Here is a 27792-nt window from a genome sequence, read left to right on the forward strand (position 1 = left end):
TGCATTACATGTACTACCTAATTCAATCATCATGACAGCCTATGAAGTATGTTCTATTATCCCTATTTAGAGATGAGGAAATTGAGCCACACAGAGGTGAGACAACTCACCCAAGACCCCACAGCTCTTACATAAGAGAACTAAGATTTGACTCCAGTTAATCTGGTTGTGGGGACTGTGCCTGTTAACAATCCTTTCTGTCACTTCCCAGGGTCCCTCTCTACAGTCTGTATTGTGGAACTGCCCAGTTCAAAGTTCTGGGGGTGTGGCTATGCACATGTGTGCGGCAAGTGTGAGGATTTCCCTTATCCCTAGATGTATGCCTGCCTGCCATCTCAGAGTACCTGGATGACAGGAATCCTGCCCATGCCCCAAAGCCCACCCCCCCATCATGAGGGAGGTGACAGAAGATCCCCCATCCCTACCTAGGTGCCTCTCCCTGTAGACTTGTTCTAAATGACAAAGCAGGACACTGGATCAAATACACCAAAATGTTACCAGTGGTTCTTTAGGGTAGTGAGATTATGAATGAGTCCTCTTTTCCCTCCTTTTTTATATTTTCAATATCTTACAAAGTGTCTGGAATGAGCAAATTAATCAGAAAAACAATTTTTTATTTAAAAAACAAAACTAAGCCTTGGTCACATAACCAAACATGAATCTAAGATGGGTCTTTACCAAATAGAACTCGAAGGACACTTGATCCCTTTTGGGGGCTGAAGTCAATTATGCTCGCCCTCCATGCTCTTTCACAGAGTGGCTTATCTCAGTATCAAGGTGCTACCCTCTCTTGTTCAAGCCCTTCCCTGCATATTCACAGGTTAAAGGGTCTTCCATGGTCCTCTTTTTCAAGCCACCACCCAAAGACCCATGGATTGGAGCTTTTCACTGAATTAAGAATTTCTTCCCCATAGAAAGGACACAGATGACAGAAACATAAACAGAGCTCCCAATTTGCATATTTATTAGGTCTAAACTAATCATTTCATCCCCAAAATGCATGGGTTTCAATGCTTGCTCAATGTAGTATGAGCTTTCAATTCCCATCCTAGTAATGCCACAGCTAGTGGGTGTGAGTAGTATGATAATATGCCTGAGGTTTCTGTAATATCTGGCAGCTGTGCCTTGCTCCAGATCTACCTGGGCTATAAAAGTATACCAGCTTCTGCGCCCACCACTGGCCTCTCTTACATGAAGCTGCCCCAGGGGTGTGTAATAGTATGGGTCTGGGATCTCAAACCCGGCTGGAGCCTCAGAAAGATCCAATAAGCTGAAGGTTAGCAATTCACGGAAATCTGTAGAGGAGGCCAGGGTAGTGGCTTTGTTTGGTGAACAGTGCAGAGGGACCATCAGGGTGTATTTAGGTGTTTGTTTCTTTGTTTTTATTGTTTTTATATGTTTGTTTTATTCTTATTGATTTATTGACACTGGGCTCCTGGGGCATGACCAACACCAACTCAAAAAGGAGAAAACTGAAGAGCCCGCCTTCCTGTATAACGAGTGTAGTTACTGACTGAGCCGCTCTATGTACAGTTTGGGGTACCAGAGAAGGACTTGCCACTACGATCGTGGTACATGGCAAAGATGTGTCCGTGTTTGGAAGCCTTTGCAGAGTTTTACTGTAAAGCTCAAATTTAAATTTAAGTCACTGAGGCACACCACACCCTGCTGGTCCCCCTGAAATGACTGGTTACAGAATGAAAAGTTTGTGGACAGAAGTAAGGCATATAAAAGTACCTTGCCCAAAGCCTGACAGATAGCAGACATAACGTTCAAAATGTTGGTTGAATAGAATAGTTAAATCCCAGCTGTAGAGCATGGAAGAGGGGTTTCTGGTGAAACAAAGCTATAGAAGGAATTTTCAACATCCATCACAGGGATGGGACAGGCAAAGAGGTACTTTCTCCAGAGTATGATGCCCAAAGTCCTTCTAATTTCAGGTTCTTTCTACCACCCCAAATGCAAATTTTCCCGAATAAATTACACTAAGCTTACAAGTGTCAACATTAGTGAGTCCACTGCCTCTGCCATGCCCCTCCCCCACCTTTTCTACCACCCGCCCTTCAACTCCCCTGCCAAAAACAAATTTTATGAAGGAGGAAGAGAGTACAAGAGTACCAGCTTCCTAAATGTGGGGATCAGGATGTTATCAAGAAGGGAATGATTGGGGTTTGCCTGATGTGTGGCTTGAGCCAGATGCCTTGAGGGAGAGACCAGGAGAAGGGCCTCCAGTGTACAGGGCAGGTGTTACTCATACCAGGACTCTCCTGTCATCCCCGTAGATCTCCTAAAGATCCCTCCAGATTAGGCTTCCTCTGGGAAGAGTGGTCACAGTGGCTGTGCCTTGAGCCTGATTCTGCCTCCCCTGACCTTCAGCATATCTCAGCTCATCCTTTCCCTTCCTCTCTAACAAGACCCTCACTGACAGCCCCCCATGACACACACACATGGGAGCCATATAGTTCACCCTGCATGCTCCATCTGTGGGCCCCTGTTTGCCTAAAAAGAAGAAAGGGAGAAGGAGAAGAGGGAAAAGAAGGAGGAGGAGAAGGGGAAGAAGAAGGAAGAAGAAGAAGAAGAAGAAGAAGAAGAAGAAGAAGAAGGAGGAGGAGGAGGAGGAGGAGGAGGAGGAGGAGGAGGAAGAGGGGGAGGAAGAGGAAGGGAAAAAAGAAGAAGAAGGGGGAAGGGGAAAGGAGAAGAAGAAGGAAACAAAAAATGAAGAGCAGAGAATCTTTTTGCTTACTTGAAAGATTGGAGTGCTGCCAGTCTAAACCCCATGAATTATTCCTGCTGAGCAAGAGGTCTGAAAAACACCAGACCATCCTATATGACAGCAAATCAAGGCTGATGGATTTAGAGGCTAACTTCATTCTAGTAACCAGCATCCTTTCCGACTTCATTGACAGTACCTGAGCTTTCCACTTAGCAGCATCCTATTCTTAGGATGGGCTGATCTCAGCTGATCGTTCTAAGCATTTTTAATGCCTTGTCTTATGGAACAAAAGAGCCTAGAGCTGGGCCCCTAAGCGGCCTCCATCCACTGACAAACCCTCATCTTGCCTTGGGTGGGCCAAAATAAGAGACTCATTTCCAGCAGATGTCTACTTAATGGTCTGGAAAAGAGTTGTGATGTTTTTAAAAATAAAAAAGAAAGAAAGAGAGAACTAAAAGAAAAGAACTAACTCTCACAAAACCTCAAAAACTTTCTTTGATCAAGATATCTTCCCTTATTGCCTTCCTGCCATATAGCATAAACCCATTTCATTCTTTCCATCCTGTTAATAGCTTCCTGTCCTCTTGTCTCTGGTGTTTGCACAAGACTCTGGGGGGAATTAAATACAAGGAGTATGGAAGAGAAAAAATATGGATACGTTATTTATAATTTACTGTTGCCTGAAATTTCATTCAAGGTCTACTTGTCTTTCAGAGATATGAATATAAATGAGGAAACAAATATTCCCCATAGAGCAACAGAGACTTGGTGAAATGATCTTCTGAGAGGCAGGTTTCATTGTCTCTTTTAATACTATAAGAAGCAAACAAGACTCTCACTAAAGCTTGTCCTCAGAGACAGTGAACACTATAAAATAGGTTGTCTTTACCTTGAGGTTAAGCGAAGACAATCATTTGTGGAGGTGCCCAGAGATGAGTAATGAGAAGTTTTCTTTATTGCCTTTGCTCCGGTCCTATCCCACATCCAGGCTGAGCTGCTCTCTGGGGCTTTTCACAAAAACTCTGGGAGTCTACTCTAACACAAGCTTCAGTTTTTGAAGCTGTAAAAATTAATAAAGATTGGCAAATCCTGGGTCCTGAGACAATAGATAGTGGGTCATGCAAATCCACCTAATTATCAAGTTGGGAAGTCCAATGACCACTGTCCACTGCTTTCTACTCTTATATACACCACACTTGCCCCCTCACCAAAGTAAGGAATCAACAGGCTTCTCTCTGCTCCACTACTTAGAATCAGTTAGAATACTAGCTTCATTGAAATAAGCAAACCCCCTAAAGGAGAAGTCCACCTTCTCCTTTCTTTGACACCTGATTGTGTGGAAGGAGGCAGGGCACTAAGCACCCCATTTGAACAAACTATTCCCATCCAAGTCCAGAGGAGATGTCTGAATTAACCATACTGCTCAGTTTATCTCACATCACCAATGTCAAATCTCCAACAAGGTCCCTCTCTGTACTTATTCATTTATTTCCTCCTACCCTCATCTCTTCTTCCGCCTTCTACATTCAACCATTCTGAGGTTTTGAATTTGTGCCCTCGTTTATATGTGTTTTTGAAAAATGTGTTCTTGCAAAAGTTTTTAGTAGAAATATTTTAAATGTATGTAAATGGTATTGGATTACATAACTTATCCTTTGTTCTCCTATTTTCTACTCAGCACTGTTTTTAAGATCCATCCATGTCATATGTGCATCTAGTCTTTTGCTTCCAACTGTTGCAAAATACTGCATGCTGTTCACCCATCACATTTTATCTCTCCATTCTCCCAAGATGGACATCAGATATTCCCCAACCTCCCACACCACAAATGGTGCTGCAGAGAATACCTTGTATGTGTCCACTTATGAATCAGTGAGGCAATACCTTTGGGATATATATACCCAGAAGAAGAATGACTGGGTCACGGGTATGTGTTTAGATGGTTTAATGAAGTATTGCTCTTTGGGATGGCTATTTTAGTCTACACTCCCTACAACAGTGCAGGAAAGCTCCTGTTTCCTAATGTCATGCATCATTCCTAATGACTTGATATGATCCAGCTTTGTAGCTTTTGACACTCTAATAGGCATAATTGATATTTCATTTTCTAGATGAATTTCTTTAAATAGTAACAAGTTTGAGTTTAAACATCTCATCTATGCTTGTTAGCTCATCTATGCTTATTAGCTGAAAAGCTTTTTCTGTAAAATGTCTGTTCATATAGTTTATCTTTCTATCAGAGTTCCTGTGCTAAATAAGTATTAACTATCATTATTTGAGCTTTTGAAGTCTTTATGTCTTTCCCTACATGTGGGACACAAAGATATCTTCTATACGTACTTTTATTAGCTTTCTAGATTTTTTAAATATTTAGTCTTAATTTTGTATATGGTATTAAGTTAGGATGCAGTTTTCTTTTTCTTTGTAAGGTGAGCCAATTTCCTCAACATCATTTACTATTTAATCCATCCATTCTCTATTGATTTGTGGTGCTTTACTGTATATTAAGTTCCCATATGTACATGAATCTATCTCCGAACTCTGAACTCCATATTGTAGTCCATGGTCTATTTATCTGTTCTTTTGCCAATACTATATTGTGTTTTCATATCTATTACTTAATATCTTAACATTAATCTCTCCATAACTGGTAAAATAAGGAATTGTTTTACCTCACTTTTCTTTTTCGAATTCAACTTAGCTCTTTGGTGACCTTCATTTTTCCATAGGCATCTCAGAACAAGTTTATCAAGTTCCCCAAAAGAAATCTCAACTTGAATTTAGACTGGAATTGCAATAAATGTATAAAGTAATTTGGGGAGAACTGACATCTTTAGAATACTAAGTCATCCCTTCTATAAATGTACAGTGTATCTTCATTCAAATCATCTTTGTGTTGTTTCATAGGACTTTAAGTATTTCTCTATAACATTATGTTCTTGGCTAATTTCTAAACATTTTTTAATTTCTTATTGCTTGGTGACTTGTATTGAACTTTAAAAATTATTTCTAGTTTGTTATTGCTGATATGGGAAAATGCTATAGATTTTTGTATATTGATCCTATACCCAGCAATCTTGCTGAGCTCTTTTATTAATTCTAATTATCCATTACTTCTGTTAATATTTTTATGTAAATGTTTTATATCATTTACAAATAATGATGGTTTTATCTATATATTTCTAATCCTTATGCCTCTGATTTATTTATTTTTCTTTCCTTGTCATACTAGCTGGGGCCTCAAGAACTATGTTCAGCTGAACAGTGGTACTAGGTAACCTTGACTCATTCCCATTCTAAAAGGGAATGCTTAGTTGCAGCTTCATGTTGTATACTTTTTGCTAGGTCTTCATTTTTAGACCTCCTTTTGGTGGGGAAAAAACAGCTATTTAAGCTTTTCTAAAATGAAAAAATATATATAATTGGCTAATCTTATGTAAACCAGGATAATATTTACTTAAATTTGAAGTTTAAAACATTTAAGTCACAGAATTTTCTTCTATTTGAAGCTAAGAGTTTTTGTGATAAACTTTGTTGCTAAACGTTATCCAGTGGCTTTTTTCTGCATCAGTTGAGTTAATTATATGATGTTTATCCTTTATCTTAATAATGAGATGAAGTACATTGATAGATTTTTTTGATACATTTCTTTGCATTCCTAGGAGAAACCTCACCTGAATGTGACTTTTTTTTAGTGCACTGCTGGGTTTGATTAGCTAAAATTTTGTTTAGCCTGTTTACATCTACAATCATAAATGAAATTGACCTATCCATTTTTTCTTGTATATACCTCCATTACTGAGTTTTGAAATCCATGTTTCACTAGCTTCATTTAAAAGAAAAATCTGAGCAGTGTTCATGCTTTTTTATACTCTCTTTGGAATAACTTGCAGCAGAACTCATCACTAAAGCCACCTGGGGATATTTTGTTGTTGTTTTGGTTGTTTCTTTTTGTTTGTTTTAGGAACATGAGATGTTTGACTAGTACTTCTACCTTATCTAGCCAAGATCTCATCTTCATCTTGCACCAGTTGTGATGCTTTATAACCTTCTAGGAATTTATTAATTTCACCTTAGTCTTAAATTTTAATAGCATAAAATTCTTCAAGAGATTTTATTTTTAATCTCTCCTATATCTGGAGCTCTTTTCCCTTTTTCATTTTATTTTTGTCAGCTTCTCTCTTTATTTCATAATCAGTCTTATTAATATTAATATTTTCAAAGAACCAGCTTAAGACCCATATTCATGTTTCTGTGTCCCTATTAATTTCTTAAATAGATCAATAGATCTTCCCTGCAGCAATCCAGGTATTGAGCATGTTCTCAAACCCCTCTTCCTCCTTACTCCCTCCTTTTACCTTCTCCCAAACAAACCCTGTTTAGATTTGGGCTGTGGGTTGCTATATATAGGCTTTCTTTTTTTTTTCTCTTCTTTTATGATAGTCTTTTATTTAAGGCAAAAATAAGACATTTTACTCAAGTATTTAATCACCCTTACTTTTCAGAACTTTAGCATTTGTCACTCTTCTGAATCGTGTGCTTACTCCAGATTTTCCATAAAGGATTTTATAAGGCAAATCCTCATAAAATCTCATATGCCTAGAGCATTTTTTAATCATACCCTCACATTTGAACTGCAATGTGATCAGAGGTATAAAATGCCAGGTTCAAATATTTGTTTCCTTCATATTTTAAAGTATTCCATTGTCTTTTGATATGCAGTGTTGCCACTGAGAAGTCTGATGTCAGTCTGGTCCTTGTTCCCTCTGGAGGCGGTCTGCTCTTTCTAGAAGCTTTTAGAATGCTTTTCTTTCTTTTTTACAGTCTTCCACTTCACTATATGTCTTGGGGTTTGTTTTTCTTCTTATCTTTAGTCTGACACTCTGAAAGCCCTTTAAATCTGAGGTGTTTTATCTTTAATTCTGAGACATTTATCTTCATTATTTCTTTAAGCATTTCTTTCTGTTTTTATTTCCCCCTTTTAGGACTTCTTTAGCTAGATGTTGGAGTGTATACTCTCTCCTCCAAATCTCTTAACTTTGTCTTTATGTTTTCTTTTCTTTATCTTTACTTTTAATCTTTTTAGAAAGTTCCTCAATCTGATTATCTAATTCATTTATTTGTGTTTAGCTGAATCTAAATCCCCCATTCATCCCATCCATTGTGTTCTTACCTTCAACTATTATATTGTTCAGGCCTAATAATTCTACTAATTATTCATAATTTTTGTTCTTTTTTCATATTGTTATTATCCTTCCTTACTTTAAAAAAGTGACATATCATGCTTAACTTAAACCTGGACTCTCTATTCTAATAATTCTTCATCAGGTGATGGGTGTCACACTGCCTGTGGTCTTTCTTTCTCGGTAGTCTTACTCTTTAATGATAGATATTCTGGCCTGTGGGTTCATGTTCCTTTGGCATTATCACCTGTTATGTCTATTACGGGTGCATTAGAGAAGAACAAAGTACATGTGAAGAGGTAGGTAATGATTAGTCCATGACAATATGGGGAGAAGCAAAAACGGAACTTCAAAACTTTTTCTAACCTACTCTCTCTCTTTTTGTACTGTTTTTGTCTGGTTTTTGTATCAGGGTAATGCTGGCCTTATTGAATGAGTTGGAAATGTTCCCTCCTCTTCCATTTTCTGGAAGAGATTGTATAAAATTGGTGATGTTCCTTTTTTAAGTGTTTTCTAGAATTAATAATGAAGCCATCTGGGCCTGAAGGTTCTTTTTCTAAAGGTCCTAACTACAGATCCAATTTCTTTAATTGTTATGATATTATTCAGGTTATCCATTCATCTTGGGTGACTTTTGATAGATGTTGATTTTCAAGGAAATGGTCTATTTTATCTAAGTTTTTAAATTTATTTACATATAATTGTTTATACTATTCAGTAGGACAGGGATATGTGATCACTCTATAGGATAGAGGGCAATAAATTTCATCAAACATCAAACCATTTGCCATAGGTTGTAAGGTAGCATTGTGAATGTTATAGAAGGACCTTATATGTCACTATATACAGGATTTCATCTGGCCAATTTTTAATTGTATTGTCCCAAATGTTTTCAGAAAATCTAACTTTAATTTCCCTTTTCATAATCATAGGGATGGATATAGTGCTCATATGGTATGGTACATTTAACAAATATTGACTGAGCATCTACCATGGGTCAAACACTGTCTTAGTTCTGAGGGTAAAGTGATGAACAAGATGAGCCAGATGCCTACCTTCCTGAAACTTATATTCAAGGGGATAAGCCAGTTGGGAATAGACAAAGGAAGGAAATACAGTAATGTCAAATAGTGATAATATTATGAAAAAATAAACAGTAATGGAATAGGAACATATATGAAGAGCTAACTTCTAGGACATTTCATATGGGAAGAAGCATTTTCTGATTGTCACTTTCTTCCCTTATCACAGACTCTGGCCTCAACTAGGATGGTCAGGAAAGGCCTCCCTTCAAGCTGAGACATTTGAGCCAGGACTTGAATAATTAGAGTGAATCACACAAAGAAGAGCATTCCAGGCATAGTAGGAGTAATTATTATACCCCAAAGAAGGAATAAAATTGACATGTTCAGCAGATTAGAAAAAAGCCAGCCAGAGAGGGTGAGAAATACAAGGCATTGCCAGAGCATGCAGGGCTTTGTAGGCCAAGGTAAGGATTTTGCATTTTCTTCTAATTGCAAGAAGTCATTGCAATTGCAGCTATTGCATTGAAGAAGCCATTGGAGGGTTTTTGGCAAGGGAGAGATAAGATGAGATAAGATCACATCTACATTATAAAAAAAAAAATCACTCATTAAGAAATGGATAATGGATGCAATTAGGGTGAGAATGGCAGGAAAAGACCAGGCAGGAGGTATTACCATGACCCAGCCCTCTCCTTGCCAAGAGCCCCAGGAAGGGGCCAGGCTAACAGCTGCCCGTCTAAGATCAACTAATCTGCCATGGAACTGAGTCTCTTGATATAAGTGAATCCAAGAAATAAGGCAAATTATGTCAGAACATTTCTCTATCAAGGTGCCTTCAGCTGATCTTTGAAAGGAAGATTCAGAAGTTTATTGCATTTGCCCATGGTGGGTAGAAGGCAGGTGGTCTGCAGAGCTTGAGGACCTTCCTCAGAAATGCTTCAAATAAAGGCATCCAAATTGTCTATTGTTGAGTTGATTCTCTACTCCTATTATATCCTTAAAAGCTTTTGTCACCTCTCCTGTCAGATTCCCAACTGAATGGGGTCTTACTTACCTGTAATCTTACCCCCATCTAATTCATTCTCCACCCCACAGGAAGAATAATCTTCATAAAAACTGAGCTTAAAGTCCATCAATTATCTCTTCATTCTGTAGCCTGCCTGAGAAGGTTCAACTCCTTAAATGGAATGATCTAGTACCCCCTTACCTCCCTGAGGCTCTCCCTTATCCACCCAACCCAACTTCTGGCTAACTCTGCAGTTTCCCAAATAGACCATGCTTTTTGTGCAGACTTGGGGCACCCTTCCCCCACCAATTTTTAGCTAACTTCTACATCAGTTCCTAAAATAAGAAGTGCTTTCTGATTAGCACTTGCTAATCCTGCCCCATCCCAAGCTCCACCGTTTGCCCTACCCTCACCAGCCCCAAACTTCACTACATACCCACCTCCACGTTTTGACAGCTCCCTCTGTTTATCTCCTTCCCAGAGCACTTAGAACTTGGGGTTATAATTGTCTGTTTCTCCCACAAGAGTGTGAGCAAAATGAAAGATGGGACTGTATCCTTTTATTTTTTATATTCCTATCTCTTAGCCCAGTTTCAGAACCCAACGATGCCCCCCATATGTCTGTTGAACAAATACACAAAAGAATAAACAGGTAAATTAATTAAAAGATGCTATTGAAGAGGCTAAAGTGGTAGGCTTTCACAGCCTGTGTGGGCTGAACAAATAACTTTGCCCTGTCCATGACCTCAGACTGCCCTCCACAAACCTGCCAACCAGAAACCCACTTATGGGAAGAACGGTCTAAGCACTGGTGAAAAAGGCAGTCACCTGCACTTCTGTGGAACAGCACACTTTGCTGTGTAGTTCCACAGAGATCTGCTAAGGTTGTCCTCGGAGGGAAACATTGGCATCATGGCTTTGGTCCTGATGCTAAGGCCATTAGAATGGGCAGGAAGCCGATGCTCTCCAGGGCTCTCAACTCTGACCATTTTAAAGACTGCATCCAAGAATACAAAACAAGTAAGGAACAGGGCAGGGACAGAAAAGTCTCTTCCTTCACTCCCAGCCAGCTGGGGGTTATCGGATTGAGCTGTGTGTCACGTAGCTCACTTCACCCCACTCAGCACTCAGCCTTCGGATGCCTAACACAAACCAATTTCCGAGCAATTCTTCCGGTGAGTGCCCCAGTGCTGTTGATCTCATGATTTCATCTAGAAACACTTAACCATGAGACATTTCAGTGTACCGATCACTTGGCATTGCTTTCCTCTTAACTTGGTAAACACCACAGCTTGTGCTTTATAAAAAAAAAAAGAAGAGAAAAGAAAAGAAAAAGCCTCTTTGTCAGGCCAGGCTCCAGTTATTGTATGAAAGGAAATAAAAACCTTCCAGTTTTGCTCTTGGTCCTAAAATTTCTGCCTTGGGAAGAATTATTGGAATGATCTATGTTAGGGTGAAAGGTGAGTTTCTGATGATATTGGATGGTGTGACATCCAGAGAGCTAGGGATGCCTGAAATCTGTCCCGACAACCTCTTAAGAATGTATGAAATCACAGTATACATGCAAGGAACATAGCAGAGTGAGAATCAGTGCATTCTTTATTATTAGTTAGGTCTAACAACCCTCAAAGCAGAACTTAATGGGAAAACTAGAACACAAGGTTTAAACTCAAGAATAAATAGAATCATTTATTCCCTCTCTTTCCCGTCACCCTGTCTAAATCTTGGGGCCAGCCCACTCAAGACATACCTACTTGGGGGGGCACATGGGTTCTTCAGTTAGTTAAGTGTCTGACTCTTGATTTCGGCTCCAGTCATGATCTCAAAGTCATGAGATCAAGCGCCATGTCAGGCTTTGTTCTCAGGAGTCTGCTTGAGATTCTCTCTCTCCTCTCCCTCTTCCACTCCCCCATGCTCACTCACAGTCTCTCTCTCTCTCTCTTTCTCTTTCTCATAAATAAATCAATCTTAAAGAAAGACAGGAAAGGAAAGGGAAAAAGGGATAGAAGAGAAGGAAAGAGGAGAGGGAGGGAGAGACAGAGAGACCAAGACATTTGGTCTAGTCACTAGAGCATAGGACCTAGGCAGAGAAAGCAGACTACCAGGCCCCTCAGGGACATGCTCTAGCTCTTACAAAATTCCACCTCTTGGCCTCTTTGAGAAGAGGAAAATGTACCAGAGAAAGAGTGGAGTTCCAATCCAGCTGCTCTTCAGACTCATCGAGGAGATCTGGTAAGACACTGATCCCCTGCCAGCCCCCAACATTCTGACTTTGTTCATTTGCCGCAGAACCCAGGAATTTGAATTTTAATAAAGTCCCCATTTGGGAATAGTGAGCCTCTGCCTCCTCTCATCTGATGAAAAGGAATAATGATTTGATCAAGGACTTGTGGTGTGAGGCAAAACTCTGGCAATACTGAGGGCCAGAGAGGGGTTAAAAGGAGTGGTTTCATGGTAGATGTGTCTTCTCCAAGTGCCCAGGATGTAAAAATCCCAGTCACTGCTCCTGATATTCTACGCAGGCAAAATGCTTGTTGACTGACTTTCCGTTAATGCCACAGACTAAATCAAATCTAGAAACAACCAGGTGGCTTTGCAATTTGTCAAAGGTAAGACAAGTGTACCCAGCAACTATGCGTCAGCCTTGAACACATTTGGTGAGCCCCTCCACCAACCAGCCCAGTGTGGGGGCCCAGAAGGACAAAAACACAGCCCTTCTTCTCTCAAGGGTACAGTCTGGAAGCTTCATCTCATCCAAACTTTTGACACCACTTAAATCCACTTTTTTCTTAAGTTGATTTTATTCCCATTTTCTGACTTTAAAAAACACAAATCCCTTTTTTATATGACATTCTTTCAGATATGTAAAAACTTCTCCAGGGCAAGCCATCTCAATTACTGTATTTGTTTTTGGTAGGTCTACCTTCAAGGTAACTAATGTGTTTGAACCTTTTTAAAGTATCAATAACTTAAATAATCAACATCATCAAGGTGAAGAAAGTAAAACATCATTTACTTACCTATTCTGAAGTTTGGCTTGGTTTTATAGGTGTATTTATATGAGGTTGTCATTTTAGGTTTAGAGGAAGATGTTCTGCTGGGAACATATTGGATACAGGGAAAAAAATGGGAGTTCTGGCCCCTTTAAGGAGCTAAATTGATTAAGAAAAAAAGACTATTTAGTGCATAAGGTAGGAGTGAGCTGAAGCCCAACATTTTGTGCTGATCTCATAAAATGAGAAAGTCAGGCAATGAGAGAAGAGTGGAGAAAGGAAGGCAGTCAGGCAGGTTGCTGCAGAGACCAAGTGGAGAAAGGCCTGGGAGCCAGGACATAATCATTTGCTCCCAAAGTAACAGGGAGAGGGGAAAGAGCTCACTTGCCCCTGTCCCCTGGCAAGTAATTGTAACCTCTAGGAATACGTGGGATCAAGAACTCTGTCAGGTTCTAGGACATGCTGCAGATGAAAGTTTAGAGCTTTCCTGCAGCTATTTCAGAAAATCAGTTTGGAGGATAAAGATGTTTAATTTGAACATAGAACTTTTTGAGGTAACTTTAACCTTTGGGGTTTTATATGCTTATAACATAAATACAGACATCAATTAATCCTTTGCTGTATGGATAGATGTAACTCCTGTAAACTGTATACATGTTACATTCGTTGTTTTGTCAAGTTCAGGGAGCACTTGACTTGGGGTCTCAAAACTTGAGTTCAAATGACCTGTGAAAGTTGTGAAATCTTGCTGAGTGCAGTTTCCTTGTCTGCCAAATAACAATCTGTCTGATTTATAACAATCTGCCTTTCTCTCAAAGTTTCTTGCAAGAATTAAGTAGAAATAAAACACACCTTGTCAAGTACAAGTTCTATAGAAATGTCTTATTACTCCATGGTGCAACCATGCCTGAACTAGGCAGTGCCCTTGTTCTAAACTACCTCACATGGGAGCGAACTTTGACCATGGTATGGCAGCAAGCTGGACAGTCCCTGTGCTAGGAGTTAACAGACCTACTGAACCCCGACAACCTCTTCCTAACACAGGATGCTTCACAGATGATCTGTGACAGGATCCTTAGATGACCAGGGCGTTCAGTGAGGATGTTCCATCGCCTTCCCTGTGTGGCATTATGCTGTCCACTTGCTCTGATTTCCCTCCCCCACAGCTGAACTCCAAGCAGCCCTCTGGCGCACCTGTAGTGCGCTGGTGATGCCACTAGGGGTCACTGTAGTGATTGCCCTACCCGCCCCCCTTCCTAACTGCTACAGTTCAAGGATGCAAAACCGCATCAACCACATTTCATTGACCCTGAGCATCATTTTATGTACAGAGCACCCAAACCACTTTTCCTTACATGGCAAGCTCTCCCTTTTACTTGCTCTTTCCACTCCTGCCGTCCAGAAATCTCCTCCGGTGGAATCTGTGCTTCTTGGCTTACCGGCTAAGCATTAAAATTTGCCCCGAAGCTAAGTTCTTCAAGATGCATGATTTAAGCTTCTCTTTTAGCTAATTAGATATTGTTCTACAAATTGGGCTGTTTTCTCTGAAAGATGAGCAGCAATTTATTTCCCCTGCCCTTTCCTTAAACTTAAACTGAACTGTAAAACCTGGCCATTTGATTGTTTAGTCCAATCAGGAGATTATTTTTTGCAAGGAGTAGAGATCCATCTTCTTGCTAACTCTGACCTTGTTTAGGCATTCCTTCCTGCTGCTGTTGAGGATGACGGAAAGTTTTGCTTAATGCCTGTCATCTCTTTGAAAGGTGGGCCCTACTGGGGCGCCTGGGTGGCTCAGTCAGTTAAGCATCCAACTCTTGATTTTGGTTCAGGTCATGATCTCGGGGTCATGAGATCGAGCCCATGTCAGGCTCCATGCTCAGTATGAAGTCTGCTTAAGATTCTCTCTCCCCCTCCCTGTGCCCCTCCCCCTGCTCATGTGCACATGCTCTCTCCCTCTCTAAAATAAATAAATAACATCTTAGAAGAAAAAAAAGAAAAAAAGAAAGAAAGGTGGGCCCTACAGTGATCTATTGTGGCCCATGCATCTGTAATCATCACCTGAGTAACCCCACTAACTGCATCAACACGCTTTTTTTTTTTTGGTCTAAAGCCAAACAAATAGGTAAGAGAAGGAGCCAGACTGTGAACCCAGATCTTTGGTCCTCAGATAACTTAAAACTGTATATTGTTTGATAAATCCAACATCAGTTAGAGAGGGGGAATGCAGGATGATGTGGGGTTCCCACACACTGCTTGAGATCCAGTAAAGATTTCTTACTGCTCTTGATGAAGTCCCACAAGGCCCTCTACAACCTTCTCCAGTCCAAGGGGTCATTACACATTGTAGGGGAAAGGATCCTTTCTGGAAATTGCCTCTTTTCCTCTGCAGGGGGCCGGGTGTTTCCTCATCCTCAAGACTGTGCCCAGCATTTGATGAATGGAGACACTCTGAGTGGGGTGTATACCATCTTCCTCAATGGAGAGCTAAGCCGGAAGTTACAGGTGTACTGCGACATGACCACCGATGGGGGTGGCTGGATTGTAAGTACCTGTGGCTGTTCCCCATACACACAAACATCCTCAGTGTCTAGTACATCTGGCTTGGCATCTATGGATCCAAATTTCACCTCCCTCTGGCCAGTCTTCATCTATCCCCCACCTGTCCATGTTGAGGCTCTTCCTTGCCTCTGGGCCCTTGCTTAGCAGTGCAGTCACAGGTTTGGCCAAGCACTGGAAGGATTAAGCATATGGAGGCAGCAGTGGCCTGGCCCATTGAAGGGACCCCAGGAATACTGTTCCTTCTGCAAGAATAGTTAATGCAGGAGGGTGCCAGGGAAAGGGAGGAGGGGCTCTGATAAGCCCAGGGCTCTTGCTTGCTGAAGGCTGCAGCTATAAATAAAGGAGCAGAGGGGGTGGATCCTCTGTAGGAGGAGGGTCCTCTACAGGAAGAGGTGAGCCTCAATGGAGAGGTCTATGGGATGACTGCATATGGGGGAGCAGATGAGGGGCAGAGAATGAATAGCCATCTCTAGTTACCAAGACCACCCCTGTCCCCATCTTCCCTGGCCTCCCCGGTTCCTCCCCAGAGCTCCCACAGCCTTCCAAATGCACCAGTGGTCAGGAAAAGAAAGACACCCTCCTTCCACAGCTAAGAGGGCAACACCCAGAGAAGGGAAAGGACAGCCTCACAAATGGCCCCGCTTCGCAGTGCAGCCCACTATGCGTACAGGAGAGTTCCTGCAGCCTGACCCTAAAGCAGCCCAGCATTAGCTGAGTCCCGCATACATGCAGCCCCTCTGCCCTCCTGTGGTTCCCCTCCAGCACTGCTAACACACAGCACTGGATATTTCTTGGTGCAAAATGGATAGATTTTTTTAATTGAGTTAAATGGTGACTGTGCTCATAAGCTACTCTTGGGAGACATTTTCTTTTATGTTTCTGACATATTTGTGCCTCCTTCTTAAAGCATAATTGGAAATTGAAGCTGAGGCTGATGCATTGGAGGTTAAATGAAATTAGCACTTAAACAGCTCAGAAAGTGAGTGATATGTAGTTGCTTTGCCTGCAATAGGATGATGACAGTTACTAGCTGATTTGAAGATGGTCCTGTTCTTTTGGTGAGAAATGCTTTCTACTGCACTCTGTCCTGCAAAAAGATTAATTTGAGAGCCAAGCCTATTTCCCCTTGACTAGTTGGGGGCTTGAGATGGATCCTGAATCCTTTCTACATTGCAGAGGTGCAAATTAGTGTCAACATCACACCCTGGCCTATTCATCAGGGGCCTCTGCACTTGAAGAGAAGAGCTCTGAGAATCTCTTACGAAAACGGCTGTGTGAAGACCGAGCTCTGTACTGCAATGTTCCTTATCCGAGCATCTTTGTCATGGCAGATAGAAAACTCAGTTACAGCGATTTTACTCATGAGGGTTTATTTTCTTCAGCATCACTTTGTTTCTCCCCCTTGTCTCCCCAACAGGTGTTCCAGAGACGGCAGAACGGCCAAACGGATTTTTTCCGGAAGTGGGCTGAGTACCGTGTCGGCTTCGGGAACCTGGAGGATGAGTTTTGGCTGGGTAATCCTCCTTTGTGCTTTCCCTGGGAACCCTGCTCTGGCTTTTTGTCCCTCTCCCTCCTTTCTGTGTCCATCTGGGATGATCAGAAATGCCGTGTCTGTTGGGAAGTCGACAGCTCGTGAATTGCTTTCAGTACCTCTTGCTCTGTTTGGCTCCACTATTGATCTGTTTTTATCTTATTGTGGTGTTTTCCTCTTTGCTCTGTCTCTTCCCATCCTCATTAATAGTCTCTTATGCTGATGGGTCTTGACATGAGGCAACTACAAAGGAAGTGAGCTGCCTGGTGGGGGAGGGGGCGCAGGACACAGCCAGCTGGCTGGTCACCTCTCAGAAGCCAGGCACCCACCGGCCAGCCTGCAGGTCAGGAGAGAAAGAGGAGGCAGTCGCCCTGCCCCAGCTCCCCGGGGAAATCTTATTACCTGACTTGGCAAGGGAAGAGAAAAATGAAAACGGCCTTGGAGGTGTCCTGCCATCTCCTAGAGGTCTGACCCAAGCGGGAGGTGCAGATTGAGAATGGAGCTGGTGTGAGAAGGTGAATACACACCCCATCCAGGCAGGTGGCAGTGGTACCAACCCCAGAAAGCAGTAAATTGATTACCTGCGTCTCCCTCTGGGTTAGATTTTCATAGTGATATGTACAGGGAGGCAGGGGGACAGGCGCATAACCGGGTTCCATATTTGTGGTCTCCTCTCTATATCTTGGTCACTACGGCATCCAGGCCTCACTGTCTTTCTCCTGGAGGCCACACGACAGCTCCCAACCTGACCTCCCTGCCTCCGGGATGACTCCATTGTCCACATGGCCATCTTCCTTACACCCAAAATCTGAGCTGTGGTTAACGTCATTTGTAAACCCTTTCAGTGACTCCTCATCACCACCAGGTGAAAACCAAACCCCTTAGTTGAGGTACAAGGCTCTTTCTAATCTAGCCCTGGAGGCTGCTCCCACCACTGAGTACCCCACGCCTCTCACCCCCACCCCCATACACACACCAACACCAAACTCCAAACCTCCAGAATCACTGCAGCTTCCTCTGCAAGGAATGTTCTCCCAGCCCACCATCCCCCTCCTCTGGACACCTTGGTGCCCATCTGTGTATATTCAGAGACCCAACTAAACTCCTCTTCCTTTGAGGAACCTGTCCTGCCCAATTTTCTCACCCTTTGCCTATGGGAGGATTGGCCACTCCCTCTTTTGTGGGCCCAAAGCAGTGTCCAGTTTTCCTTTCTGTCTCTTTTGACTATGCTACGGAAACTTCTTTCAGGACTGGGACCACATCTTGGTCATGTTTTCATCCCATTGCCTCTTATAGTGTCTGAGATGGTAGGTACTTAAAGTGTAGGCACCGATCAGTTTGTCAATGATAAGAATTTATCGAGTATCTATGGGATGCCCAGATCTGTGTTGGCTGATGTAAGTAATAAAGCTACACGATAAGAACATTGAGAGAGAAATCAGGTGAATAGGAAGTATTTTTACCTTCCAGGAGTTTGCACACAGCTTGAGGGACAAGTACAATGCACACAAATCGGGCACCTGGCAGACAGGGCTCGTGTTCCCCGGACCTCAGCAGCTGTGCACTGATTCCATGATTTTTACATTATCTGTGAGGTGGCTGAACTATCCTGCACTTAAATGTTCTCTGTATCACTTGCTTTATTTAATTAAATCGACTGTTTTGTGAAAGAAACTTCATAGAAAGCTAGTTATCATGTGCCGAAACAAAAGGGAGCCTTAAAAATTCATACAAGGAAAAGAAAACAATATTAATATTATTAAACGACAGTTAAATGCAGGGGCTCCAAGCCTGATGTTGCCGGCGGTGGTACAAATGAAGGTTAGTAAGTATTGGGTGTTTCACCACAAAGTACTAGAACCAAACCGAGACTGAAAGTCCAGGTTAGGATCCGAGTTAAGGTTTCTCCTTAAACTATTAAGAAAGAAAAAGAATTTGGAAATACCTTTCTCCCTATATGTTTAAGTATATTTTAGTCCTTATTCCCAAAGTATTTCTTCTATCATGAGAGATGCCATCCCACACTGAGAAACACTGTACTAACCGATGAACTCCCGATGAGAAGGCACAGATACTCAGAGAGGGGAGGGGTCAGCTTTGTGGAGAAGGCTCTGGGCGGTCAATGAGTAAGAAGAATGCAGGAGGGAAAGGACAAGAAAAGAGAGAAGGTAGGGATTCTTCTGACATGTGCAAATGGGATAGTAAAGAAACCATCCAACCAGAGGAAAGGTGCAAGACAGGGAAAGAAGAAAATGAGGTTAGGTGGGTTGAATGAAGGCACATTATGGTATCTAAAGCCAGGAAGAGAAGTCCTGACATAATGCCATAGGTAATAGGGAGCCAGTGAGGGCTCTTGAATAGAGGCATGGCCTGGTGATCTATAGTTTGGTAGCAATACTCAGGTTAGGGGTAACTATGACCCATGACCCATGGTTTATATCCCAAGTTGGGTTCCCCAGAAGCAGAACCAGAGTTCAAGGGATTTATTAGGGGAGTGCTCTCAGGAGTAGGGGAATAGAGGAAACAAGATAGAGCAGAGGAAAATATGCAAAAATGTGATTTTGGTGAGAGATGATCTTCAGTCTAATCCTCAGGAAAGGTCTGGATCATTAATTGCTCCTCCGAGTTGGTCCCCACTAGGGCAAGGGGTCTGGCCTTTCATACCCCCTACATCAGGCATTAATGTGGGTCTGCTTCAAGGCACGGGGGAGGGAGAATGTAGCTACTAAGGGGAAGTGACTCCTGTTTGGTCAAAGGCAATTATCCAAGAAGAAGGCAGCTGTGAGCTGTTAGCCCCCAACACATCCAGCAGCTGGGGGACATGTCCACCATCTACTAAGGGCATCCGGGCAGGTACCCCCAGGATCCACTATATCCACACAAGCACAAGTCTAGGGTAGGTTGTGGGTCAGCAACCCAGCGAACAGCAAACAGCCCTCAACTTATAATCAAAATGAAGCTTTAAATCTCAAACAGGTTAGGGAAGCAGAAAGATCCAGGTGGCCCTCAGCCAATAATAGCACCTGTGTAGATTTCAACCTCTTTTTCCACAAAGAGATTAGCCTAAGTAATCTCTAAATTCCCTTCCATCACTGCAATTCTTTTATTCTCATCATGGTATACTCCGATAGATATCAGCTATGACAGCAGAGCAAAAGGACCTCGGTTCAGTAGGCAGATAGAAGTCAGGAGGACTTAGAGATCATCAGCAATGCAAGGTGAGTGGTTCAAAGTCTGGACAGGTAGGTCAAAATCAGAAAGTCCCAGAGTCCAGCCAGCCAGGGCAAACGGACAAGGGAATATATACGAGAAAACATCGCCAAGGAGAATGTGGGCTCACAGAGGTTTGCACCTTACGAGAATCTATTAGATCAAGATCCGGGAAGCTTAGAGCCCAAAGAGAAGCAAATGGGTGAAAATAACCCCCAGAAGACCAGTGCAGAGGGGGCAAAGCAAACTGTAGCAGGTAGATTAGACAGAAAGGAACTGGAGTCAGGGGGCAAATGGCAATATCCCCTCACCTGGCTATGGGAGCCCCAGGAGGGCTGGAAGCTGAGAAAGGGCAAGGCAGTGTAATATAAGGTGAACAGAATCTCTTTTGCAGGCTACTAGGCGATGGTAGGATATCTGGCTCTCCTAGGCCCCTAGCACCTGTCCTGAACTCTTCTATCAGCGTTTCTACCTCTGGCTTCCTATCACTCAAGCCAAAGAATTCACGCCCATGTAATACGTCTTGTCATTTTCACCCAACACCATGGTTTGGAGTGGAAGGTGGTAGGGGACAGGGCCAGGAATCCCGAGGCTTAAGGTTTGTGTGCTACTGAGTCAAGACTGGATGTTAGGACCCCTGAGCTGACATGGGGGGGCGGGACCCATCAGCAGACCAGGGTTTGTCTTTTTGCAGGAGGAGTTTCTGAGTCTGGCAAGGTCTGTCTGATAAATGACCTGAGAAGGGCTGAGGGCAAAAGCAATCTGGATCCCCCTCCCCCTCTGTAACATCCACTGTGAGGCCACAGTCCCATTTCACTCCCATTTCCAAAGCCGCTGGGACCAGGCCCCCAGCATTCTCTGCTCTTCTCCACAGGGCTGGACAACATACACAGGATCACATCCCAGGGCCGCTACGAGCTGCGCGTGGACATGCGGGACGGCCAGGAGGCGGCCTTCGCCTACTACGACAAGTTCTCGGTGGAGGACGGCAGAAATCTGTACAAGCTGCGCCTAGGGGGCTACAACGGCACCGCAGGTACCCCGGCCCCTGAGCAGACGCCGGGCCGGTGGGCGGGCAGCAGGACCAGCTCCCCCCGCCCGCCGCCACGCCCCGCGGTCTAAGCCTGAACGGCCGGGCAGTGGCAGCACCCCCACAGCGTGTGAATTCCCTGCCAGCCAAAGAGCAGGGCGGAGGGAGGGCTGAGAATCACTGGCGCTGGTCCCTTCGGTCCCGGTGATCTGAAACCAATTTTTCAGGATTTCAGTTTCCTCATCTGGAAAATCATAATAAGGATGCCTGCCCTACTTCACAAAGTAGTCAGAAAAAGATGCAACCAATGCAGCGGAAGTACTTTTAAAGTTTAAAAAAAAAAAAAAGCGCAGTGTGAGGACAAAGCATTATTTTTCTTGTCTAGATTAATTAATATGGGCTCTAATCCAACAAGAACATAATCATCTACTGTCTGGGGAGAAATGTCCTCCCTGTGATGACATCCAGGAAAACCATCTTGCAACTCCAAACTCTGAGAGGACCCCCTCCCCTCAGCAGTCATCATAAGGCCTTCGTCAGGTGCCAGCAAGAGCCCTGGAATGACCCTCACTGGCCACGTTTCTTTTCATTCCTCCACAAGAACCAAATACATGCTCACATTTCCTGTATAGATTTTTATGACATTTCTACTAAGTAGAACAACCATCTCTATAAACTCTGTTGCATTAATAGTTTTATCGGAACATAATATCCAGTCTGCTTCTTAGGCTTTGCCAATCTGTTTCCTGGGTTCTATTATAGCACATTTCATAAAAACCTGTTTTGCCAAACATTCTACTGTTTGGTACACAGTTATTGGTCCTTTCATTAACTCCAATTTTAGGGCTAAATGCTAGTGTATAATTTTAGCAGCATTTTTATGCCTCTTGGGATTAAGAAGATCATCAAGGTGTTGCCCTTCCGATTACTGCACCTGTCCAAGTATTTCTCTTCTCAGCCACATATTGTTACTCCATAGGAAGACATGCTTTATTATTGTTCATATTGGAGATTATTCACAATGACAGTTGGCCAGATCTGCCTGAGGTGCCCCTAATAATAGCTCCAATTTACTACACTTTGGGCATAAAAGAAGCATTGAAATGGAGTGTATTGAAGCAGATATCAGACTAAATCATTTCAAGAAAACCTGATATAATCAACTCCCTAAGATTAGAATTGTGCCTATAGAAAAGCAGTTCTTATTCTTCCCACAGGAAGAAAAGCAAGACTTGCCCCTTTCTCCCATGTCCCACCTTCCTCCCCTCTCTTCACCTGCTCCAGGTCTTTGCTTCTCTCTGCCTCCTGTGGGCCCAACCACTGCTTCCTTTACCGAAGCTCCATCTTGCTACTGGGCCCCATGGAGGGCAGGACTGTGGGACCGCATTCGACTCTCATGTTTCCTAGACAAATCCTGCCAGAAAACTACCAATCATCATAAATTAATCACAGTCTGACCCCTCCCTTCAAATACTCAGTTCATCTTCCTCAAAAGATGAAAACCTGGGCTTATGTAGGCTGCCCCTTTCTCTGGGCAACTCTACCCAATGGTTGCTCTGTTAAGACCAGAAGGCCTCCAGTGGGGAAGAGCCCATCCTCTTTTTCTGGCATTTACCATTGCCCAGTTCCCCTGGCCTTTATCTTGACCTGTTGCTCATTTTATTGGCCCTACTGGCAACAATCCATCCCATGGCCTCCAATCCACCTTCAGCCCTTTCTCCTGTCCCCATTTCTCAAGCTACAAAAATCTAAGTCTCTAGTCAGGACTCTAACTGGAGTAGAACTGAAAATTCCAAATCAAGTTATCAATAAGAGGTTGTTGAGCAACCCCTAGAAGTTCATTGCGCAAGTTACAGGCACTCAAAAGAAGCATAAGACATGGTCTCTGCAAGAACTAAACATCTATTTTTTTTTTAATTTTTTTTAAATTCATTATTTCCAAGTGTTCAGGTCAAGAGCTTTTATTTTATTTTTTAAATATTTTATTTATTTATTTGACAGAGAGAGACACACACAGTGAGAGAAGGAACACAAGCAGGGAGAGTGGGAGAGGGAGAAGCAGGCTTCCCGCAGAGCAGGGAGCCCAATGTGGGGCTCGATCCCAGGACCCTGGGATCACAACCCGAGCCAAAGGCAGATGCCTAACCAACTGAGCCACCCAGGCACCCTAAACATCTATTTTTTAAAAAGAACCACAAAAGAAATGGTACTCATTTCCAGCTTACCAGGCGCTCTTGGTCTAGGAAGGAACAACATCTGGCTGGTGTCCCAATGGTGAGGGAAGGCAAACCCTGGAAGAGAAGTCACGGAAGGAGCAGTTACTGTGGAGGGAGGGCCCCTGGCTCCCAGGGCAGGGTGTGAGTTCAGAAGAAACAGAAAGAAGATTGGTGGAGGAAGGGCCTTAAAACCAAGAGAGCGGTGTTACTATGGTGAGCAGTGAGGAGCCATGGTAGGTCCTGAGTCTTTTGGATTTGGGGGTTTTAGGAAGATCAATGTGACAGCCATAAACCGGATAAAGTAAATCTGAGTGAAGAACAGAGACCAGTTGTCAGCTGCTGCATTAATCCTGGCAGGAGATAATAGGAGACTTGACTAATGTCAGGAATTAAGAGAAAGGTATAAATCTGAACAGCAGTTTGAGAGAGAAAAACCAAGACTTGGACAATGTACTGAATATATGAGGTGGGTATGAGGCAGAAATGGGAAGGGAAGCCAGATTTGGGAGCAGCGGTTGAGAGCCCATTCTAGATTACAGAAGGACAAGCAGGAGATGAGAAGATAGGAGGCAGGTAGAGGCAACAGAGTTAAACCAATGGTAAAGAAAGGGTCCCTAGGAAAAAAAAAAAAAAAAGAAAGGGTCCCTAGAGAATAGAATTAAGCCAAGAAGTTTTAAAGCTAAAGGATATGAATATGATTTAGGATTGGAGGAGATGAATATGCTAAAATATATAAATATGAAAGAGAAAAAGATAAGAAATCTTTTCTGCCTTCTTCCGGACCTGGAAGAAATGGGAAAGAATGCGTTTCAGGAGAGCACCTGGGTTGCTCAGTTGGTTAAGTTTCTGCCTAATTTATCCCTGATCCCAGGATCCTGGGATCAAGCCCCACGTGGGGCTCCCCACTCTGCGGGGAATCTGCTTCTCCCTCTGCCTCTGCCCACCCCCTGCTCGTGCTCACTCTCTCTCTCTCTCTCAAATAAATAAATAAAATCTTTAAAAAAAATGAGTTTCAGGTAGTGGGATTAGCTCTCGATGGACACAAAACCAGATTCCTTGGAGCCTGGGAGAAGATGAAAAGGAGGGGAAAGAGACCTGGTATGTTGAGTTAGGGATCCAACTGACCTGAGGGGATCAGGCTTCCTCGTAGAACAAAAATCATCCCCTCAGAGTTAAGCTGTGGCAGGAAGCAGGGGAGGCATTGAGTGGCCACCATGAATGTGGACTCAGATACCACAGATGACCTAGAACGGTGGTCTCTCCTAGTTTAAAGCAACCTCAGAAGCATCTACAATAATATTGATTCAACAGCATTCGCCCCTTTACGACATCTCCAACCACAAGTCCCACCAAAAGTTCAGCCAATAGTTATGAACTAATTAAAGTTTGATCCCTCACCTCAAATACTCAATTCATATCATCAATTCATATCATGAATTCATAACATCCCAGCAAGACAACACCCAGACACCTCTGTTTGCCTCTAAGGCTAGAGATCTTACCACATATCCAAGCAGTCTATCCCGTATGCAAACTTCCCCAAGATACAGCCCTGCTTTTCCCAACCACTTCTCGGACATGGTTAGGATTTTCTCATCATGCTTTCTCCTATGGACAGGAACTCGAGCTTGCTGAGATCCCTCTTTACATGTGGCACCAAGTTCTGAATGTGAGGTTTTGGGTGAGGGTTGACCAGGCCTAATAAACCATGGAGAAGGCCAGGCCATGGATGCACGGTGGTAAACCAGATTGACTCAAGTGGCCATGGCTCATCACTGTCTCCTCTGGGGACAAAGGAATCATGAATATTGGTGCCCAGTGGAGGCCTAGAAGAAACAGATAGAGGTATGAGGTGGACTGAGTGGACAGAGCTCTGAGCAGAAAGTCAGAGGAATGAGGAAATGAGTTGCTGAGAGCAGCAAGGAAGCAGCTGAGCCAGGGATTAAGGTAGAGTAGAGTTCCGTACAGCCTGGCTGAGGAAATGGGTGGAAATGAGAGAGGTAAATGGAAGGTCCCTGAAGTGGAGGCTAGGTGTGTTGGGAGCGGGTCAAATGTCCAGACAATCCTGACAAAAGAGGGACAAATCAGATGGCCTTACAAAAGCATCTTTGTTTTTTACAGGAGACTCCCTCAGCTATCATCAAGGACGCCCTTTCTCCACAGAGGACAGAGACAATGATGTTGCAGTTACCAACTGCGCCCTGTCCTACAAGGGGGCCTGGTGGTATAAGAACTGCCATCGGACCAACCTCAACGGGAAATATGGAGAGTCCAGGCACAGTCAGGTAAGTGAAGCTCGCCACTGTTATGAATGACCCAGGGCTGTGAAACCCACTGTCACTTAGCTTTATGTGTTCAGTGCACAAGTGGGTCTTACATTCCCCTTTGTAAAAAAAAAAAAAAAAAAATGTCAGTCTTGAGAAAGGACTATCATGAAGAGGAAAGTAAGGCAGGCCCTGAAATAAGGGCAGGACAAAGCAGAAACCAGAGGAGGGAAAGAAAAGCATTTGGACTCAGAAGTTAGAACTCACCCAGAGAAGCCTTTGACCACCAGCACGTTCCATTTCATTTCCTCATCTAAACCATCCTATAGAGAGCTTATCAATGTTAGGAACAGCTTCACAGGCTCAACCTTATCTAAAGAAGGGTCCCAGGAAAGGAGAGATCAGAAAACCAGTGTAAACTGGACTATGTTTCCCCAGTAGAGACTACAAGTCCACAGACTGGGCTGGGTGATACGATGACCAACTGGGACTTTCCCAGTTTTAGCACCCAAAGGCCAGCAGCCAGGGAAACCCCTCAGTCCTGAGCCAACCAAGATGGCTAGTCACCTTAGGTGGAAACTACCTGACTCTCCCATCAGGAGTGAGCAGTCAAACACGATCATTCTCCACAAAATGCTCGTATACTATTGGGATTCTGAAATTCAACACTGATAACTGGTACATGCAAATCTTAAAAGCCAAAAACATAAAGCTGGCAATAAGAAATAACCTGACATACAGGCCTGATGAACACTGAGGCCACAGACATGCTTAAAAAGAAAAGGTGGAAAGAGACCCAGCTCCTTGGACGGTATCGGGAGCCGGGCCGCAAAGCTTCCTGTTAGTGGAGAATGGCTAAATCCTCATCTTGGATTCCCCGCTCCTGGTTTTGTCCCTCTTTTCAAGCTGGTGACCTGACATGCATGTCTTTCTCCTTCCTAGGGGATCAACTGGTACCATTGGAAAGGCCACGAGTTCTCCATCCCTTTCGTGGAGATGAAGATGCGTCCCTACAGCCACCGCCTAACGGTGGGGAGGAAACGGCGGTCCTTGCAGTTCTGAGCAGTGGGTCGCCACGGGCCAACTGACCTTTTCTTTCATTTGTTTGTATTTTATAATATGAAACAAGGGGTGGAGGGTAAGAGTACTGTGCTTTGCAACAAGGGAAGGGTGTTGGAGGAAGCAGGATGTAGCTTCTCGTGGTGCCTGCTGTCCCGGGCCTGGGCCTCGGTCTCCATGCTCCCTCCCCCCTAGTCATCCTTAACCTTCCCCTCCTTTCCCACCAAGGAGGGCAAGTCTGGAATGTTTTAAAGAGACCAACTTGAAGGCAAGTCCTGGGGTCAGATTGCTATGGCACCAGGCCTTCTTTTCCTGGACTCCCAGGAGTTGCCTTTCACTACCAGGTACTCGTGCTCTGGTCACTGCCTTGGATGGCCAGGTTCTCACAGCAGCCCCTGGGAGAAGCCTCGGGAAGAGAGCTCTGTCATCAACACCCCTTCAGAGGAAACAGATTAATCTCACCCCATCCCAACAACCCAAGTCCTTTTTAGTGGGCCAAAGATTCTCGTCTTCTGACACTCTTACCAGCCAAGTGTCCTATTACCTTTTAAGAGCAGTGGCCTCCTTCCCAGCCCCAATCAACCCTGTGCCTCCATCCATCTTACCCTTAGACCCCCACGGCCCCACAAGCCCAAGGCATTGTCCACACCTGGCCCTGGGCTGCATAGTGGCCGTGTTCCCTGAGGGTCATAAGTCATTGCCCCCTCTCTTGGGTCAGCCAGACAGAACTTCCTTTGTGGGTGAAAGAGGGAGATGGTTGTGGGTTGAGCACTTGGTGTCAGACACTGAGGAAAGGACAAAAGTAGAAATCAGGGCATCTGCCATTTGAGATTACAGGTCCCGTGGGAAACACAGATCTTACCTAACTCTATTTTCTTATTTCTGGTCCTATTTGTCGTGGATTTTTTTTTTCTGAATTGCAAACGGAAGGCCTCATTTCTGTGTTCAGCCAAGCTCTCCTTAATGTGGGTGGCTTAATAAGGGTTAGAAGAAGAAGTTATAT

The 27792-nt window shown here is 43.5% G+C and overlaps 1 protein-coding gene across 1 annotated transcript in view; it reads left to right on the plus strand.

Annotated features, from left to right (window-relative positions):
- TNR (tenascin R) overlaps positions 1-26792 on the plus strand; it is an 80645-nt gene extending 53853 nt beyond the window's left edge. Inside the window, exons 17-21 of the mRNA XM_035010747.1 lie at positions 15310-15461; positions 16897-16993; positions 21095-21256; positions 25588-25751; positions 26673-26792. Of these exons, the coding sequence (XP_034866638.1) occupies positions 15310-15461; positions 16897-16993; positions 21095-21256; positions 25588-25751; positions 26673-26792 (695 nt within the window). The remainder of the gene's footprint in view (positions 1-15309; positions 15462-16896; positions 16994-21094; positions 21257-25587; positions 25752-26672) is intronic.
- Positions 26793-27792: the final 1000 nt, after the last annotated feature.

The sequence above is a fragment of the Mirounga leonina genome, unplaced genomic scaffold (genome assembly GCF_011800145.1).
Source record: "Mirounga leonina isolate KUSES-001 unplaced genomic scaffold, KU_Mleo_1.0 Mir_154, whole genome shotgun sequence".
Lineage (NCBI taxonomy): Eukaryota > Metazoa > Chordata > Mammalia > Carnivora > Phocidae > Mirounga > Mirounga leonina.